Raw genomic sequence first — 17530 nt, forward strand, 5'->3', positions numbered from 1 at the left:
ATGCATTGGTTTGTTAAAGACAGTTAAAGATACACAATGAGCAGGTCAGTGCTTGCTTTAAGACAGAGTATGTACCCATCAAATGTCTGCATAGGAATGGGTTATAACTTTTCAAAAATAGATTTAAGGCCAAATTTCATGACATCACAGTTTACTTTTTTCATTTAACTTAAAATCTTTCGAATGAGCATGGTTCTTTTAATGAAGGTTTTATCTTGTTACATTTGAAGTACACAAAGACATTATTAAAATTGTCAAATGAATAAATGCACATTTTATTCATAATTCTTTAGGCAATGAAGATAAAAGTGTAAAAAGTACATTGCAGAATGCATAGTTAATCCACCAATATTCATATTGATTTGTATATCCAAAAACATGAACCATTAATGTACAGATATATAAAACCCAATCAACAGATGTCTTAAATGACCACAACATGATCCAACAATATAACATTAACCAATAATTAACAACCAGTAACAATTATTATACCATAAAATTCCATTTGAATTTTTACATAATTACCAAACCTGCATGTGTATCAAGTAATGAAAAGAAAAACAAAACACTGGTCTTTTAATTTGTTCCTGAACACCTGAAGAATAAAAGCATTACATTAACTATGAGGTTCAATGCAGTAAAACATAAAAGAATCATAAAATTTTCCATCCACTATTTATTTCAGGGAAGAGACCAGTCCTCACAGAAAAAGTAGGAAAATTGGCCTGGGGTCCAGGGTCCAGGATTCACTTTGACCCAAATGACCCTGAAATGGAGATCTGACAAAAGTCAGGAAATTCCCATCAGTGGAATTTCATTGCCTTCTCAGAAAAGTTCATTTTCAAGCATAAACTTCTACGTACGGAGTGTGTACACACGCACACACGCACACACTCAGATATCAACAAGACATGCCAAGCGTCCAAATTATTGTCTATTGCACAAAATCACAATACATTGTAGGATATAGAGTAGCAAATTCCAGGGTACGATTTTTCATACTGTAGTCGAAAGTCCTTCATATCTGTCCTTTAATAAATACTTTAACCCAAATGAATTAGCATCACAGTGTCAAGGTTAATAACAACTAGCAGCTCATTTCATTTCCCTTAATTGGTAAACAAATGCTTTTCTTTGAACCATGGGTGAAAGTTGTGAAAAGTAAAAATCCTGAAAATGTAGCTTGCAATTTCTCATCACACTTAGACCATTATAATAAATATAAATCCATCTTTGCTTAAACTTAAATAATATCTTAAACTAGTAAATGCTTTACCATGCATGATTATCAATCACAGAATTATATTTAACTGTGTGTATTTTAATTTCATACTTTATGTATTAATCAGAGTACAAATGTCAATAAAATGACATTTTCAACTTACAACTATATGATTCCATTGTATTTTAAAAAACATGAAATTTTTGACAGCAAACTAGCCTAAGAGACTCCTGTCAATTCATGCACACATATATGATCAAAATGAAGACTGAAAATTCTGAAATCAGGGATATTCCTGAAAGCTTTCAACCGTGTTGAACTAAATGCTATAATAAAGGGAATCTCTGTTCTACTGGCAGTGTGTTGTGTTTATCAGCTGTCGTAATATCCTGCTAGCATCAATTTTCTAAGACCCAAGCACTGGATGATTGTCCAAGATGACAACACTGTTTGGTTTATGGAGCTCAAAGACCAAAATCTACAAGTATGCAAAGAAAAAAGTTAGTTTTTAAAACATATACATCAAATGTTACATCTGATTCATTTTTCTTCAATTTCACGTCAGTGTGCAGTGTTCTGTCTTCTTTTTTAAAAATAAAATATTTAAATTCATATGGAGGGTGCAATATGGCCGTTTAAGTTTGTCACCCCACTTCTAAAAACTTAAAGACTGCTACAAAAATAGCTAAAAAAACTGACTGACAAGAAGTTAAATGCCTTAATTGACTGTCAAAAATATTAATTCCTTTTAATTTCACATCCTTTTGGAGTGTATATTTGTTTCCTATCTAAACCTACCTCATTGTCTCCCTTCTTGAGCAGTGGTCCAGGCAGGTAGAGGGTCCCCTGGGGTCCTTTCTCCCAATACCTGCCCAGGTTAAACCCATTCACAAATACCACACCTTTCTTCCAACCCTGACAACATGAACAAAGCTTTAATGATCTCACAAGTTGAGAGGAAGAAAGAACATGAATATCTGACCATTTCAATTTTTTAATAAATGAGGGAATGAGGAACAGTGTGTATTTCATGTATTGTATGAGTAAATCTTAGAAATGAATACAACAAGGTACATATAATTTTAGCAAAGTATCATAATTATTCTAACCAACTGCTAGAAGGAAGAATATCATCAGAATCTGTAGCAATACTATTTGTTGTTGCTGTAAATATTAACAATATAAATAGTTTACTGACCACCATATTTATGTATGTGTCTCTGGCTGATTCTTCATGGATAAAGAAAGTACCCCTGAATATTGCCGGTCCCTGGAATTCCCTGTCAAATTTTGTCCATTTGGGGGAAGATACAATACTGAAAAATATATCAAATATTTTCACTGAATGGCCACATTAGCATTCTGTTACAGTGTACTAAGATTAATATTATTAGCTAGCACCCTGACAATAAAGTTATAGATCCGAGGAAATGACAATTGGGCATATTAAAAACTGTAACCTACTTTCTCAAAAATTTTTTCTTGAACTCCAGAGGATAAATGGACCATCCCTCTAGTTTGGTATCCCCTAAGTTTACTGGTTCTACCAGACCTGGATTAATAGAAATCATAATATATAGACCCAAGGTTACTGGTTCTACCACACCTGGATTAATAGAAATCATAATATATAGCCCTAAGGTTACTGGTTCTACCAGACCTGGATTAATAGAAATCATAATATATAGCCCTAAGGTTACTGGTTCTACCAGACCTGGATTAATAGAAATCATAATATATAGCCCTAAGTTTACTGGTTCTACCAGACCTGGATTAATAGAAATCATAATATATAGCCCTAAGTTTACTGGTTCTACCAGACCTGGATTAAAAGAAATCATAATATATAGCCCTAAGGTTACTGGTTCTATCACACCTGGATTAATAGAAATCATAATATATAGCCCTAAGGTTACTGGTTCTACCAGACCTGGATTAATAGAAATCATAATATATAGCCCTAAGTTTACTGGTTCTACCAGACCTGGATTAAAAGAAATCATAATATATAGCCCTAAGTTTACTGGTTCTACCAGACCTGGATTAAAAGAAATCATAATATATAGCCCTAAGGTTACTGGTTCTATCACACCTGGATTAATAGAAATCATAATATATAGCCCTAAGTTTACTGGTTCTACCAGACCTGGATTAAAAGAAATCATAATATATAGCCCTAAGGTTACTGGTTCTATCACACCTGGATTAATAGAAATCATAATATATAGCCCTAAGGTTACTGGTTCTACCAGACCTGGATTAATAGAAATCATAATATATAGACCCAAGGTTACTGGTTCTACCAGACCTGGATTAAAAGAAATCATAATATATAGCCCTAAGGTTACTGGTTCTACCACACCTGGATTAATAGAAATCATAATATATAGCCCTAAGGTTACTGGTTCTACCAGACCTGGATTAACAGAAATCAAAATATAGAGCCCTAAGGTTACTGGCTCTACTAGACCTGGATTAATAGAAATCATAATATATAGACCCAAGGTTACTGGTTCTACCTGACCTGGATTATTAGAAATCATAATATATAGCCCTCAAGTTACTGGCTCTACCAGACCTGGATTAATAGAAATCATAACCTATAGCCCTCAAGTTACTGGCTCTACCAGACCTGGATTAATAGAAATCATAATATATAGCCCTAAGGTTACTGGTTCTACCAGACCTGGATTAATAGAAATCATAATATATAGCCCTAAGGTCACTGGTTCTACCAGACCTGGATTAATAGAAATCATAATATATAGACCCAAGGTTACTGGTTCTACCAGACCTGGATTAATAGAAATCATAATATATAGCCCTAAGGTTACTGGCTCTACCAGACCTGGATTAATAGAAATCATAATATATAGCCCTAAGGTTTCTGGCTCTACCAGACCTGGATTAATAGAAATCATAATATGTAGCCCTAAGGTTACTGGCTCTACCAGACCTGGATTAATAGAAATCATAATATATAGCCCTAAGGTTACTGGCTCTACCAGACCTGGATTAATAGAAGTAATAAATTGAATGGAAAGCTCTGCTTAAAGACAATGTCAAAAAGTCATGTTTAAGATAAACATATCTCGCCAAACATACATAAGGAACTTCTTTTTAATTTTTTTGCATTTCACATTAACACACTGACTATTTCAGTGGCATGAGGTTTAATCATATCTTTTACAATATTTTGATGATAAAAAAAACTATGATCTACAATTTACATTATAATTCTCTATGACATCATGTCAAATAAAATGTACAATTTCATCACCATATACCTTTTCTCTGATCATCCAGCACCCCTGATTTACCATCAGCATAGTTCACTCTCCCAAGATTTTCAACCAAAATGTCCAACATGCCCATCTGAGAAATGGGAAAAACATAAGAACTGCAGCACAGATTAGTTTTCTTGTAGGTCAACAATATTTCCACACGTAAATTGTGAAAAAAATAAACTGAATTTTATTATTCTCACAATAATTTTATTATGTACTATCCTTCTAAACCAAAGGTACATTTATAAAATTGTAAAAGTATTTAACTGAACAAATTAGGATAATAAATACACGGATCAGTAATATGTCCCACCTTGGATACTTTCACTTCCACTATCTGGTCTGGCTTGTAACAATCTATAACACCCTCCTCATTCCCATCAAAAAGTACCTTTAAATAGAAACATTAACAATGTACATTTGAGGATATTAATTTCAAATATATATATATATATATATATGGTTTTTCATGTCTGTGAAAAAAAACCTTAAATAGAAAATTTTACTTTGCACATATAAGGAAATTAATTTGAGAAATTACATAGTTCAAAGATAAACATAGCATAATGATATGACCTTATCAGTTAGTAGTGCAGATTTTTTTACACTTTACAGTATAGAGACAAAGATATTATCCATCCATTGTTTTGGCCAATGCAATAATCTATTTCAATTTATTCATGGTATAAAGCCAGGCCCATAGCTAGCAATTACAAAAGGGGGTTTCTTTTTCTGAAAATGTGGACCTTTTGTCATAAAACCTTAATTTTCCTAAATCAAAATTTCCCAGAGTAGACATTAACCTTGAAACCCCCCCCCCCCCCCCCCCCCCAGCTACAGGGCTGTCAGCTGTCCAATAAATGGTCATCAATGCCACTGACCACTGCTCTATCCCTGACATGACCAGTGATCTTCAAGGTGCCTCCACTGGTCACACTCTTCCTATACAGTATAAAGCCATAGCCCTGTCCTCCACCATTGTTAATATCCAAGAACTCCATGGGGATCACTTCTTTGGAATGGACAGACTACCAATGGGAAAAATGGAAAGTAGGCTTATCAAATGCTCTGATTGCTAGATGATATATATAACATAAACAAGGCAGCAAAGCTGTCAAATGTACAGACAAAAAGCAGGAAATAACAAAATAGGCTACTGTCAATTCTGATGCAAAAGTACATTATGTTAAACTGCAAATTCAACATCAAATTTTAATTATGCTCAACAGGTAATACCAATGTAAGTAAAATGTGTAACAAGCATAAGGCTTCAGGCCTGTGGGAGTTCAAGTTCACACTTTGAAAATGTAAAACTTCCAGAAAAAGAAGTCAATTAGACTGCTTTTCCAACTCAGGCTGCATTTTAGTCCTGTATTTCTTTTTTGAAAGTTTGGCAATCATAAGTAACATGGTTTTCCCATAATGGTCATCATGGCAGCAGCACCCAAAATTGTGTTTTCTTCTATTCTGATGCAATATTACAAAATGGTTAACAGCATAATGACAATCAATTTTTAATAACAAAATATACGTATCATGGATTTTCAGAAAATGTGACTAGCATGGGTCTTCAAGCCTGATGAACTTCAAAGTCACACCTTGAAAATGCCAATATGTGAAAAATTAAATTTTCACAAAAAAACTGTTTAACTGGCAGATTGCATTGCCTACTGAAGCTATATTTTAGTCCCATATTTCTTTGTAAGTTTGAGAACAGTAAGTAACATGGGTTTTCTTAAATGGTCATCATGGGAGCAGTGCCCAAAATAGGTTTTTTTTTCAAATTTTGATGCAATATTACATAATGTTTAACAGCATAATGACCATCAATTTTTAATAATAAAATATTAGTATCATGGATATTCAGAAAATGTGACTAGCAAAGGTCTTCAGGCCCATGGAAATTCAAAGTCACATCTTGAAAATGCCAAAATGTAGACAAGACAGCACTGTCCTAAAATGTTTTTTTTTTTTCATTTTTAACAATTTTTTAACATATAACAAAATTAACACTTTACTGTCATTTTTATATGATCAACTAAGAAAATTGATGAGATGGGAAAAATATCAATAGAACAGTGTTTAATGTCCAATTTCCTCCATTCTATGTTTCTGAACATAGTGAATGAATGAATCTTACAAACTACAATGATATGAGTTTATTTCCATTTTTGAAACTCTGTTATACAATACATGATAACAAGTTTACCATCATTTTTACACAATCAACTAACAATGTTGTACAGATGCAGGAAATGTGAAACAAACACCTTTACGTATCTTATTAGTTAAATAATGAGACTGTTAACATGCCTAAGAATTGAATCTGAGGAAATGTGAAAAAACAGCATAACTTCTAAAATAATGGCCCGATAATGCTGATTTTCGAACTTGACCTGCGTTTTAGTGAGATTGATTACTCCTGTGAGTTTCATGACAACAGGCCTATCGGTTTTCCTTGAAATGTGTTAACAGTGTTGCATATAAGCTAAAAAGTGAAAAAAACAGCATAACTTCTACAATAATTGCCCAAACATGCTGATTTTCTAACTTGACCTGCGTTTTATAAATATTTATCAGCTCTGTAAATATAAAGCCAAAAAGTAAAACTGTCTTCCACTTATCGTGTTAACGATGAAAGTGCACGGCGACGGCGACGGCGACATCGACGGCGACAGGGACGGCGACGACAGACGCAGGTGATGGCAATATGTACAGACACATCTGTGTCTGTACATAAAAAAACTGGAAAATAGTTTACTTTATTTAAGATAGATGTCACTCTGGAACAATACAAGATCATTTTAAAAGAACAAATGTGCAATAAACATAGATTACTTCGATTATATCTACAATTAGTGAATATTATGATCTCTTTAATATCAAAGAGTAAAATGATAAATCAATTACCACAATATTTCTTCTTATATTCATAATCAGTTAAAGAGACAATAAGAAAATCTTACAGCATCTCACCTCTACATATGTCAGCATAGAATCCAACGGCATATACCTGGTCATCTTCACTGTGCCTGTAGAAAATATCACACAGAGAGAGTGATAAAATATAACATAGAATCCAACATAATGTACCTGGTCATCTTCACTGTGCCTGTAGAAAATATCACACAGAGAGAGTGATAAAATATAACATAGAATCCAACATAATGTACCTGGTCATCTTCACTGTGCCTGTAGAAAATATCACACAGAGAGAGTGATAAAATATAACATAGAATCCAACATAATGTACCTGGTCATCTTCACTGTGCCTGTAGAAAATATCACACAGAGAGAGTGATAAAATATAACATAGAATCCAACATAATGTACCTGGTCATCTTCACTGTGCCTGTAGAAAATATCACACAGACATTGTTATACCAATTAACACTTAAACATATAAACACATAAGACTAAGAACACAAGTTTTTTTTCACTCATGTGTCATGCAGTACAAACAGCCTTATTTGTATAAAAATTGTAAAAGATGTGTCTGCATGCACAATGATCAGAGGTAGCATTAAAAAATTCTGATGCACATCTGTATAAATTTGATGTATCTAGAGATTTAAATTTAAATTTAAAAAGTTTAACATAGTTACCATATCCCATGGTCCCCAAGTGAGCAGAAGATGGCAGCTCAGGTAGAGGATGGGGTACTGGAAGTATAGGACATGGATTTATTTAATGGCAGATTCTGAACTTCTACAAACATCTGAAAACCTCAGTGATGAAGTAAGTCTCAATGAAATGGTAAATTGTGTGCACTTAAACTTGTTAAAGTTGTTACTGTCAGAGTAAAAAATGTATGAGTCACTGAGAGAATTGCTTTTCTGACTAAATAATGTAACTTTTAAAATTCACTGTGTTTTAGTAAACCACAATAACTACAGAGGGCAGGCAAGGTGTTCTCACTTTCACTTGGGATCATCTCTTCAAATATTTCTTTGATCTTTGCATATTTGTTGGTCAAACCTCCTCGCTCATTTAGTGGAGCATCATAGTCTGGAAGAAAACATTTGAAACATTTTCCATTTGGATGTTTTTTGTTGTTGTTATTGTTGTTGTTTATCATCAGATTAAATCTGCAAAGTTACAAACAACTAAATAAAATTGGACTGTACTTTTTATGATAATTTCTTAAGTATCTAATAGGACACTTGTTATGTTCAAACACAACCAGAAACTTAACATAGTCATAATTTGGCTATCTCCACATCAAGTGACCAGTGTGAAAAGTCAACTCATTTTTGTACTGTCCACTTATTTTTAGTTCATATTCAAAGTCAGACTAATATGTTAGACTGAAAACAGTCTTTGATGTCGCCAGTTGATGAGGTTGTTTTAAAGGTACATACGAACTGAGCATTGGTGGAGGGCGGATTCCCAGTAACACATGTAAACCACTTCTACTAGTTTCTTCTATGACACTAATAAATTCCACATGCCAAGGGATAAACTGAATAAATCACCCGATCAACCATAAAAGAGCGTTAGAGTGCTCCTTTCTTTAAATTTTTGGTTGTCAATTTAACCTACTTTTGTGACCTACTTTTCTGCCCCATTGACATACAGCATAGAATGCTAGCAGAAAAATCTGTTCAAACAACACTTTCGGGTAAAATTAAACAATGCCTTTTGGCAATTCTCTTAGTTATACTACTTGAAACTATATGCTGGCATTTGGTTGGTTTTTATGACAAAAAAATGACTTTGTATGTATCTTTAAATGAAATACAAAGTGTCATATTTGAACCTGGCAGTCTGGTGGTCAACCCTTACATACTGCCTTGTCTTCAATTTGGTACTTAATGCATCTTCAAGAGATGATATTAAAGTAAAAAGTTATATTTCACACTAAAAAAAGAATATTGGAACACACCAAAACTAGACCTAATTTTAGGCTGAGGTACAGTTGTATCCTTCTGCACTAAAATGTTCAAGTTACACACCCAACTACACGTCAACTATTTCCCGTCTAAATGAGTCCATTTGTAAACATGCTCTCACCATAGCTTGTGATGGTCGGTGCATATGGCGGCCCGTTAGCACCATTCATGAAGCCAAAGTTGGTGCCTCCATGAAACATGTAGAAATTCACTGAGCCATCATTCTTCAGAATATACCTCAGCACAGTTTCAGTTTCTGGAAAAAAAACGAAGAAAATAATAATTACTCAACATGTTGGAAAACTAATTGTAATGACATGTTAAGATATTCCCAGTCAGAGAAAAGATTTTTAAAGAAAGGAAAGTTCAGCTATAAAAAATGAAAAAACAGCATAACTACTAAAATAGTGGCCCGATCATGCCGATTTTCGAAGTTGACCTGCGTTTTAGTAAGATTGATTACTCCTGTGAGTTTCATGACAACAGGCCTAACGGTTTTCCTTAAAATGTGTTTACAAGGTTGCATATATGCTGAAAAGTGAAAAAAAAACGCATATCTTCTACTATAATGGCCCGATCATGCTGATTTTTCGAACTTGACCTGCGTTTTATGAATATTCATCAGCTCTGTAAATATAAAACCAAAAAGTAAAACTGTGTTCCACTTATCGTGTTTACGCTGAAAGTGCACGGCGCCGGCGCCAGCATCGGCATCGGCATCGGCGACGGCGACGACAGACGCAGGTGATGGCAATATGTACAGACACATCTGTGTCTGTACATAAAAAAGAATGAAAATGTAACAGTTAGAAACCCTTTATACAAACCATATTTGAATTTAACAAGCCACTTGTAATCATCTCATAAGAATCTACAATATGTTTAATTACATCCACATGTCTTTGATGGTTTCTTAATTAACAATCTAGCTCAAAAAGTAATGGACTGATTGTGAAGTCTCAAAATGGGTAAGGAATGGGATAACTTAGAATCAATTACATTTTGGCAATTAATAACCAATTAATTTTAATCAATAATGTCGATTTAACTGCCTTGGCAGATGTCTGCCTGAAAGCTTTTCAAGTTCTTACTTTCTTCACTATACTTATGATGCTCCTCTCCCCAGTGGTCAAACCAGCCTGGCCAGAACTCCATCGCCATCAGCGGCCACTCAGGGTTCGTTTTCCTGATCTGATTGAACAGTCCCTCAGCAACATGGAGCTCATTAAAGTTGGCTGTCACCAGCACTGAAAGTAAGCAAGTACTTCACTCAGAGACATTACAGTGTTTTCTTCTACTCCCTCCCCCTCCCACAATGACCCTCCCTCTCCAACAATGACCCTCTCCCTCCCACAATGACCCTCCCTTTCCAACAATGACCCACCCCCTCCAACAATGACCCTCCCTCTCCAACAATGACCCTCTCCCTCCCACAATGACCCTCCCTTTCCAACAATGACCCACCCCCTCCAACAATGACCCTCCCTCTCCAACAATGACCCACCCCCTCCAACAATGACCCACCCCATCCAACAATGACCCTGCCTCTCCAACAATGACCCTCCCTCTCCAACAATGACCCTCCCTCTCCAACAATGACCCTCCCTCTCCAACAATGACCCTCCCTCTCCAACAATGACCCTCCCTCTCAAACAATGACCCACCCCCTCCAACAATGACCCTCCCCCTCCAACAATGACCCACACCCTCCAACAATGACCCTCCACCCTCCAACAATGACCCTCCCCCTCCAACAATGACCCTCCCCCCTCCAACAATGACCCTCCACCCTCCAACAATGACCCTCCACCCCTCCAACACTTCACTTTCCACCAATTTGATTCAACAGGGTCAAGGTGAGGTACAACTGCTTTGACTTTTTTCTCTCCATTTTCATATTTGCAAAAATGAAAAAAAAATATAGCAGGGGAAAGAAGTAGTTTAAGGACCCCTTTGCATTGTAATAATATTTTTGTCTTCATAGAGAAACAGTATCATCTCTACAATCAAAACTGAAGAAACTTTTCTTGGTGGTGTGCAACTGTACGTTAGTATCTGTACAATGATTTTTTTTAAATTCATTATAGCTGTTTTCATCACAAAGTTCAATCTGTATCAATACAGTACCTCCAGGCATCAATCCACATTTTGTTACAGACAGAGAAGGTATTATAACACTATTATATTTTTGGGTCACCCTGTATTATAACTATACTTTCTACAGTTGTTTTATTAAATAGTTCACTATGTATCAATACCTCCAGGCATGGAGCCCTTATCAATCCCCATGTCATTGTCAGAGGTAAACATCAGCTCTACAATCCCATACTTCTCCATAGTCTAAAATAAACAACACTTATTAATTAATTATTTAATTATTTCAAGACAGGGCATCAAAATAAAACAAACAAGTTCATAGTATGCAGGTGCTTTTGATTTCAGCAGACGCTTAAAAAAATGACATCAATGGAATACTGAAAATACCTCTTGATTGACAATAAATATCACTAATATATAAATATATATTAAACCTCTACAAACTGCTTAATTTTGAAATGGTTACAGATCTGTGTATAACCATTCTCATCAATGAACTGTCAAAGAGCAAACATTAAATAAAGATAAGCGTAACAAAGATAAAGCAAGTAAACAAGATACCGTCTTAACAAACTCCATGTAGTTGATATCATTGGAAAATGACCCATATTCGTTTTCTATTTGCACAGCTATGATGGGTCCTCCCTTTGTATACTGTAATAAAGAAATGTTTTGATAAGACTGCTTTAAAAGGAGAGGAAACGTTCACCCAAGCATGTAAACCTTGAACACGAGTCTTGACTGAAGGTCTCTTATAAATGAAAATATACTGCCTTAAATATCTTCTCAATAGACAAGTAATTAAATCTCATTCTAGATCTTTGAATATCAAAACTGAAAAAGATTAATCATAACAAAAACCAATTCTCAATTATAATTATTTAACAAAGTACATTATGTAAATCTTTCAGCCAAAATTGCATGTCAGCATAAGCCACATATATGTTAAGTATGACTACTTACAGTATTTATATAAGCATGTTTTAATTTTCATTTTTTTTTTACAAAAAAAATTGAAAAATAAAATTACCACAAGATTAAGACGACACCCACCTGAAGGTCAGCTACAAGTGGTATGAGTTGAGAGAAGTAGCTATCAACAGCATCCATGAAGGGTTGATATGTGGATCGCACTCGCATGTGTGGATCGTGTAATAACCAACTGAAACAAAGGGTTTTTTGGCGAGAATGTAATCATTCAATCCTTAAAAGGTTAATGACTTTTATTCTACTCATTTTATCATTTGCTTAAAATGATGACAACAGTTTTGAGTTTTTACTTCATTAATTTTTCACATAGTCATGAATAGTATGAAATAGTCAAAAACATATATTTTGTAAGACACCCATCCTAATCATTCTCACCTAGGCAATCCTCCAAAATCCCACTCAGAGCAAATGAATGGCCCTGGTCTAAAGATAACGTAGAGGCCCAATTTTTTGGCCAACAAAATATATTTCCTAAAATGATTAATTTTAAAGCATGTCAAAATGTTGTTTTACACTAATCATGTTACAGTATATTTCCAATTTTTAAAATTACAAATGTTAATGTCATTAAAACATTTTAGTATACACAACTCGACTACATTTTACACTACGACATTTTTGTAAGTTTATGAATAAAATTCAAAAATAGGGATATAAATATATGTTCATTTTGGTATTGTCAAGTATGACTATTTTGCAAATTTTGTAATGACATTATGGATATTTTCCCAACATCTGATAGTTCGTTTTTTTTTTACATTGATATACAACTTTACCCTTCCTTTTAAGTCAGTTATATCTTGCCTTAGATCCAACATGCCATCAAACTTGTAATTTCCTTTGATTTCTTCATGCAAATTCCATGGAACATACCTTCATTGAAATTATGGAAAGAAAATTATATAAATATTTTTTTAATCAGGGACAATCACATTATATAAGCTTCAATACAAATAACAAAGGGGAAGGATCACATTGATTGATTTCTTTACTCTCATTCCTTAATATAAATTTCTATTTAATTTTTCAAATGACAAGACAAACTATAATGGATGCAAAAACATAAGATAACAAGGCAGCAAAGCTGTCAAATGTACAGACAAAAAACAGGAAATAACTATGCACAAAATAGGCTACTGTCAATTCTGATGCAAAAGTACATTATGTTAAACTGCAAATTCAACATCAAATTTTAATTATGCTCAACAGGTAATACCAATGTAAGTAAAATGTGTAACAAGTTCACACTTTGTATATGTATAACTTCCAGAAAAAGAAGCCAATTAGACTGCTTTTCCAACTCAGGCTGCATTTAAGTCCTGTATTTCTTTTATTGAAAGTAAGGCAATCATAAGTAACATGATTTTCCCATAATGGTCCTCATGGCAGCAGTGCCCAAAATACTTTTTTTCAAATTTTGATGCAATATTACATAATGTTTAACAGCATAATGACCATCAATTTTAATAATAAAATATTAGTATTATGGATATTCAGAAAATGTGACTAGCAAAGGTCTTCAGGCCCATGGAACTTCAAGTCACAACTTGAAAATGCCAAAATGTAAACAAGACAGCACTGTTCTGAAATGTTTTTTTTTTATTTTTTATAATTTTTAACATAACACAAAATTAACAGTTTACTGCCGTTTTTATATGATCAACTAAGAAAATTGATGAGATGGGGAAAATATCAATAGAGCAGTGTTAAATGTCCAATTTCTTCCATTCTGAGATTCTGAACATAGTGAATGATTGAATCTGACAAACTGCAATGATATGAGTTTATTTCCATTTTTGAAACTTTATTACACAATACATGATAACAAGTTTACCATCATTTTTACATAATCAACTAATAATGTTGTAAAGATGCAGGAAATGCCAAACAAACACTTTTACGTATCTTATTAATTAAATAATGAAACTGTTAACATGCCTAAGAACTGAATCTGAGGAAATGTGAAAAAACGGCATTTTTTTAAAATAATGGCCCGATTATGCTGTTTTTTTTAACTCAACCTGCGTTTTAGCAGGAATGACCACTCCTGTGAGTTTAATGACAATTGGCCTGTTTTTCTTATATTGTGTTTACAGTGTTGCATATATGCTGAAAAATGAAAAAACAGCATAACTACTAAAATAGTGGCCCGATCATGCTGATTTTCGAACTTGATCTGCATTTTATGAATATTCATCAGCTCTGTAAATATACAGTCAAAAAGTAAAATTGCCTTCCACTTATCGTGTTTACAATGAAAGTGCACGGCACCAGCGACAGTGACGACGGCGACGACAGACGCAGGTGATGGCAATATGTACAGACACATCTGTACATATTTACTGTACTGTTTGAGAACAGTAAGTGACATGGTTTTTCTTAAATGCTCATCATGGGAGCAGTGCCCAAAATAGATTTTTTTCAAATTTTGATGCAATATTACATAATGTTTAACAGCATAATGACCATCAATTTCTAATAATAAAATATTAGTATCATGGATATTCAGAAAATGTGACTAGCAAAGGTCTTCAGGCCCATGGAACTTCAAAGTCACAACTTGAAAATGCCAAAATGTAAACAAGACAGCACTGTTCTGAAATGTTTTTTTTTTTCCATTTTTAACAATTTTTTAAACATAAAACAAAATTAACAGGTTACTGCCATTTTTATACAATCAACTAAGAAAATTGATGAGATGGGAAAAATATCAATACAACAGTGTTAAATGTCCAATTTCCTCCATTCTGAGATTCTGAACATAGTGAATGATTAAATCTGACAAACTGCAATGATATGAGTTTGTTTCCATTTTTGAAACTTTATTACACAATACAAGATAACAAGTTTACCATCATTTTTACATAATCAACTAATAATGTTGTAAAGATGCAGGAAATGTCAACCAAACACTTTTACATGTCTTATTAGTTAAATAATAAGACTGTTAACATGCCTAAGAATTGAATCTGAGGAAATGTGAAACAAGACAGCACTGTTCTGACATGGGTTTATTTCCATTTTTAACACTTTTTTTAACATAAAACAAAATAAACAGTTTACTGCCATTTTTATAGCATCAACTAAGATAATTGATGAGATGGGAAAATATCAATAGAATAGTGTTAAATGTCCAATTTCCTCCATTCTGAGATTCTGAACATAGTGAATGATTGAATCTGACAAACTGCAATGATATGAGTTTATTTCCATTTTTGACACTTTATTACACAATACACGATAACAAGTTTACCATCATTTTTACATAATCTACTAACAATGTTGTAAAGATGCAGGAAATGTCAAACAAACACTTTAATGTATCTTATTAGTAAAATAATAAGACTGTTAACATGCCTAAGAATTGAATCTGAGGAAATGTGAAAAAACAGCATAACTTCTAAAATAATGGCCCGATTATGCTGATTTTCGAACTCAACCTGCGTTTTAGTAAGATTGACCACTCCTGTGAGTTTAATGACAATTGGCCCATCTGTTTTTCTTAAATTGTGTTTACAGTGTTGCACATATGCTGAAAAAAGGAAAAAACAGCATAACTACTAAAATAGTGGCCCGATCATGCCCATTTTCGGACTTGACCTGCGTTTTAAAAAGATTGATTACTTCTCTGAGTTTCATGACAACAGGCCTAACGGTTTTCCTTAAAATGTGTTTACAGGGTTGCATATATGCTGAAAAGTGAAAAAACAGCATAACTTCTACAATAATGGCCCGATCATGCTGATTTTCGAACTTGACCTGCGTTTTATGAATATTCATCAGCTCTGTAAATATAAAACCAAAAAATAAAACTGTGTTCCACTTATCGTGTTTACAGTGAAAGTGCACGGCGACGGCATCGCCATCGGCATCGGCATCGGCATCGGCGACGACGGCGACGACAGACGCAGGTGATGGCAATATGTACAGACACATCTGTGTCTGTACATAATAATCAAATATAAATGAAAGCTGAGACAATCCAGCCTTTTAATAGGATGGATTAAGGTAAACTGATTATCTTAAACCTGTGTCAACATTTAATCTTACAGTGCCATTAGGATCAACCAGTGCACGTCATAACACTATGCTGAATTTACTAGTAGAATATAACATTTCTATGGCTTTAATGTGAATTATTCCTTTCTTTATACCAAAATTGTAAAACTGCTTTTGGCAACTTTGTTGTTGACAATTCTTCTGAAAAAGTGTTCTTTTAATAATTTATCAAATTATAAAGCTAGATCAGTGGTAGGAATGAGAACTGGAAACCACATCGACAACATGGTGCCAATTCCCAGTCATGTATCAGGTTGCATTTTCAGTTAGGTTGTGACAGAATAACATATATCCACCATCTCATCACCATGTCACTGGCAGACTATTGGCTACAATTACCAACTATGGAAAACAATATTAATTTATCTACTATCCATCCCAGTGCTGTTCTATATTCTGTATTAAAAGAAGTAATTAAGTTGCATGATGTGGACGTTAAAGTAGCCTGCATCCTATTGAAATAATACTGGCTGCTGAGTGCATACTAACTTAAACCATAGCAACATGACTGGTAATACTGACTCTTTTAGTCCATCTCTTGACGTGACTACTTATTCAGAATTTACATTACATGTAATTATAATTGCAAATGCAAGTTAAATCCTTTGCAATAAGCACTGCTAGATGTACAACATGTAAGTCCACACAAACACAACCAACACTTCAGTCTTTGCATGTCCTGCATTTCTTACGTTTCTACAGTGTTCAACCCGCAGCTTTTCAGCTTCATCAGCCGGTCTGCCCAGTACTCAGGAACAACTCTGAAATAGTGAACTGCACCACTCAAAATACGGAGTGGTTTTCCATCTAGATAGAACTTCTTGTACTTGGTTTCCAGTCCAGTCCTTTCCCCCATGGTTCTCCTTCTCCCCGGCCAGCACCAGTATGTCAAACCTATAAACAAAACTAGGACAACCGCGATAACACGCTGTTTGTGTTGTGGCCTCATTTTGTAGATATTCATTGTGCGTGGATTGTGT

General features: G+C 34.2%; 1 protein-coding gene and 1 long non-coding RNA gene across 4 annotated transcripts in view; one reads left to right on the forward strand and one right to left on the reverse strand.

Annotated features, from left to right (window-relative positions):
- The window catches only part of LOC147759281 (uncharacterized), a 108902-nt gene that overhangs the window by 16374 nt on the left and 74998 nt on the right, over positions 1–17530 (forward strand). The window lies entirely within an intron of this gene.
- LOC106156331 (beta-galactosidase-1-like protein 2) lies at positions 194–17514 on the reverse strand. 3 transcript variants are annotated; one of them, XM_086998674.1, is made up of 18 exons: positions 17243–17514; positions 13296–13364; positions 12867–12962; positions 12555–12663; positions 12063–12155; positions 11663–11744; positions 10496–10651; positions 9526–9660; positions 8431–8520; positions 8118–8174; positions 7489–7544; positions 5394–5540; positions 4826–4903; positions 4513–4600; positions 2690–2777; positions 2424–2541; positions 2024–2140; positions 194–1703 (listed from the first exon to the last, which is right to left on the reverse strand). In XM_086998674.1, exons 1-18 carry the CDS (start codon positions 17512–17514, stop codon positions 1632–1634), a joined length of 1923 nt encoding a protein of 640 aa, XP_086854800.1. In that variant the 3' UTR covers positions 194–1631. The 3 variants fall into 3 exon arrangements, 2 of the variants coding, with proteins under 2 accessions (XP_086854800.1, XP_086854801.1); XR_015331667.1 differs by lacking the exon at positions 2690–2777 and having other exon boundaries at positions 1649–1703; XM_086998675.1 differs by lacking the exons at positions 194–1703; positions 2024–2140; positions 2424–2541; positions 2690–2777 and adding an exon at positions 3820–4019.

The sequence above is a fragment of the Lingula anatina genome, unplaced genomic scaffold (genome assembly GCF_051362555.1).
Source record: "Lingula anatina isolate TDL-2025a unplaced genomic scaffold, LinAna3.0 unanchor82, whole genome shotgun sequence".
Classification (NCBI taxonomy): Eukaryota; Metazoa; Brachiopoda; class Lingulata; order Lingulida; family Lingulidae; genus Lingula; species Lingula anatina.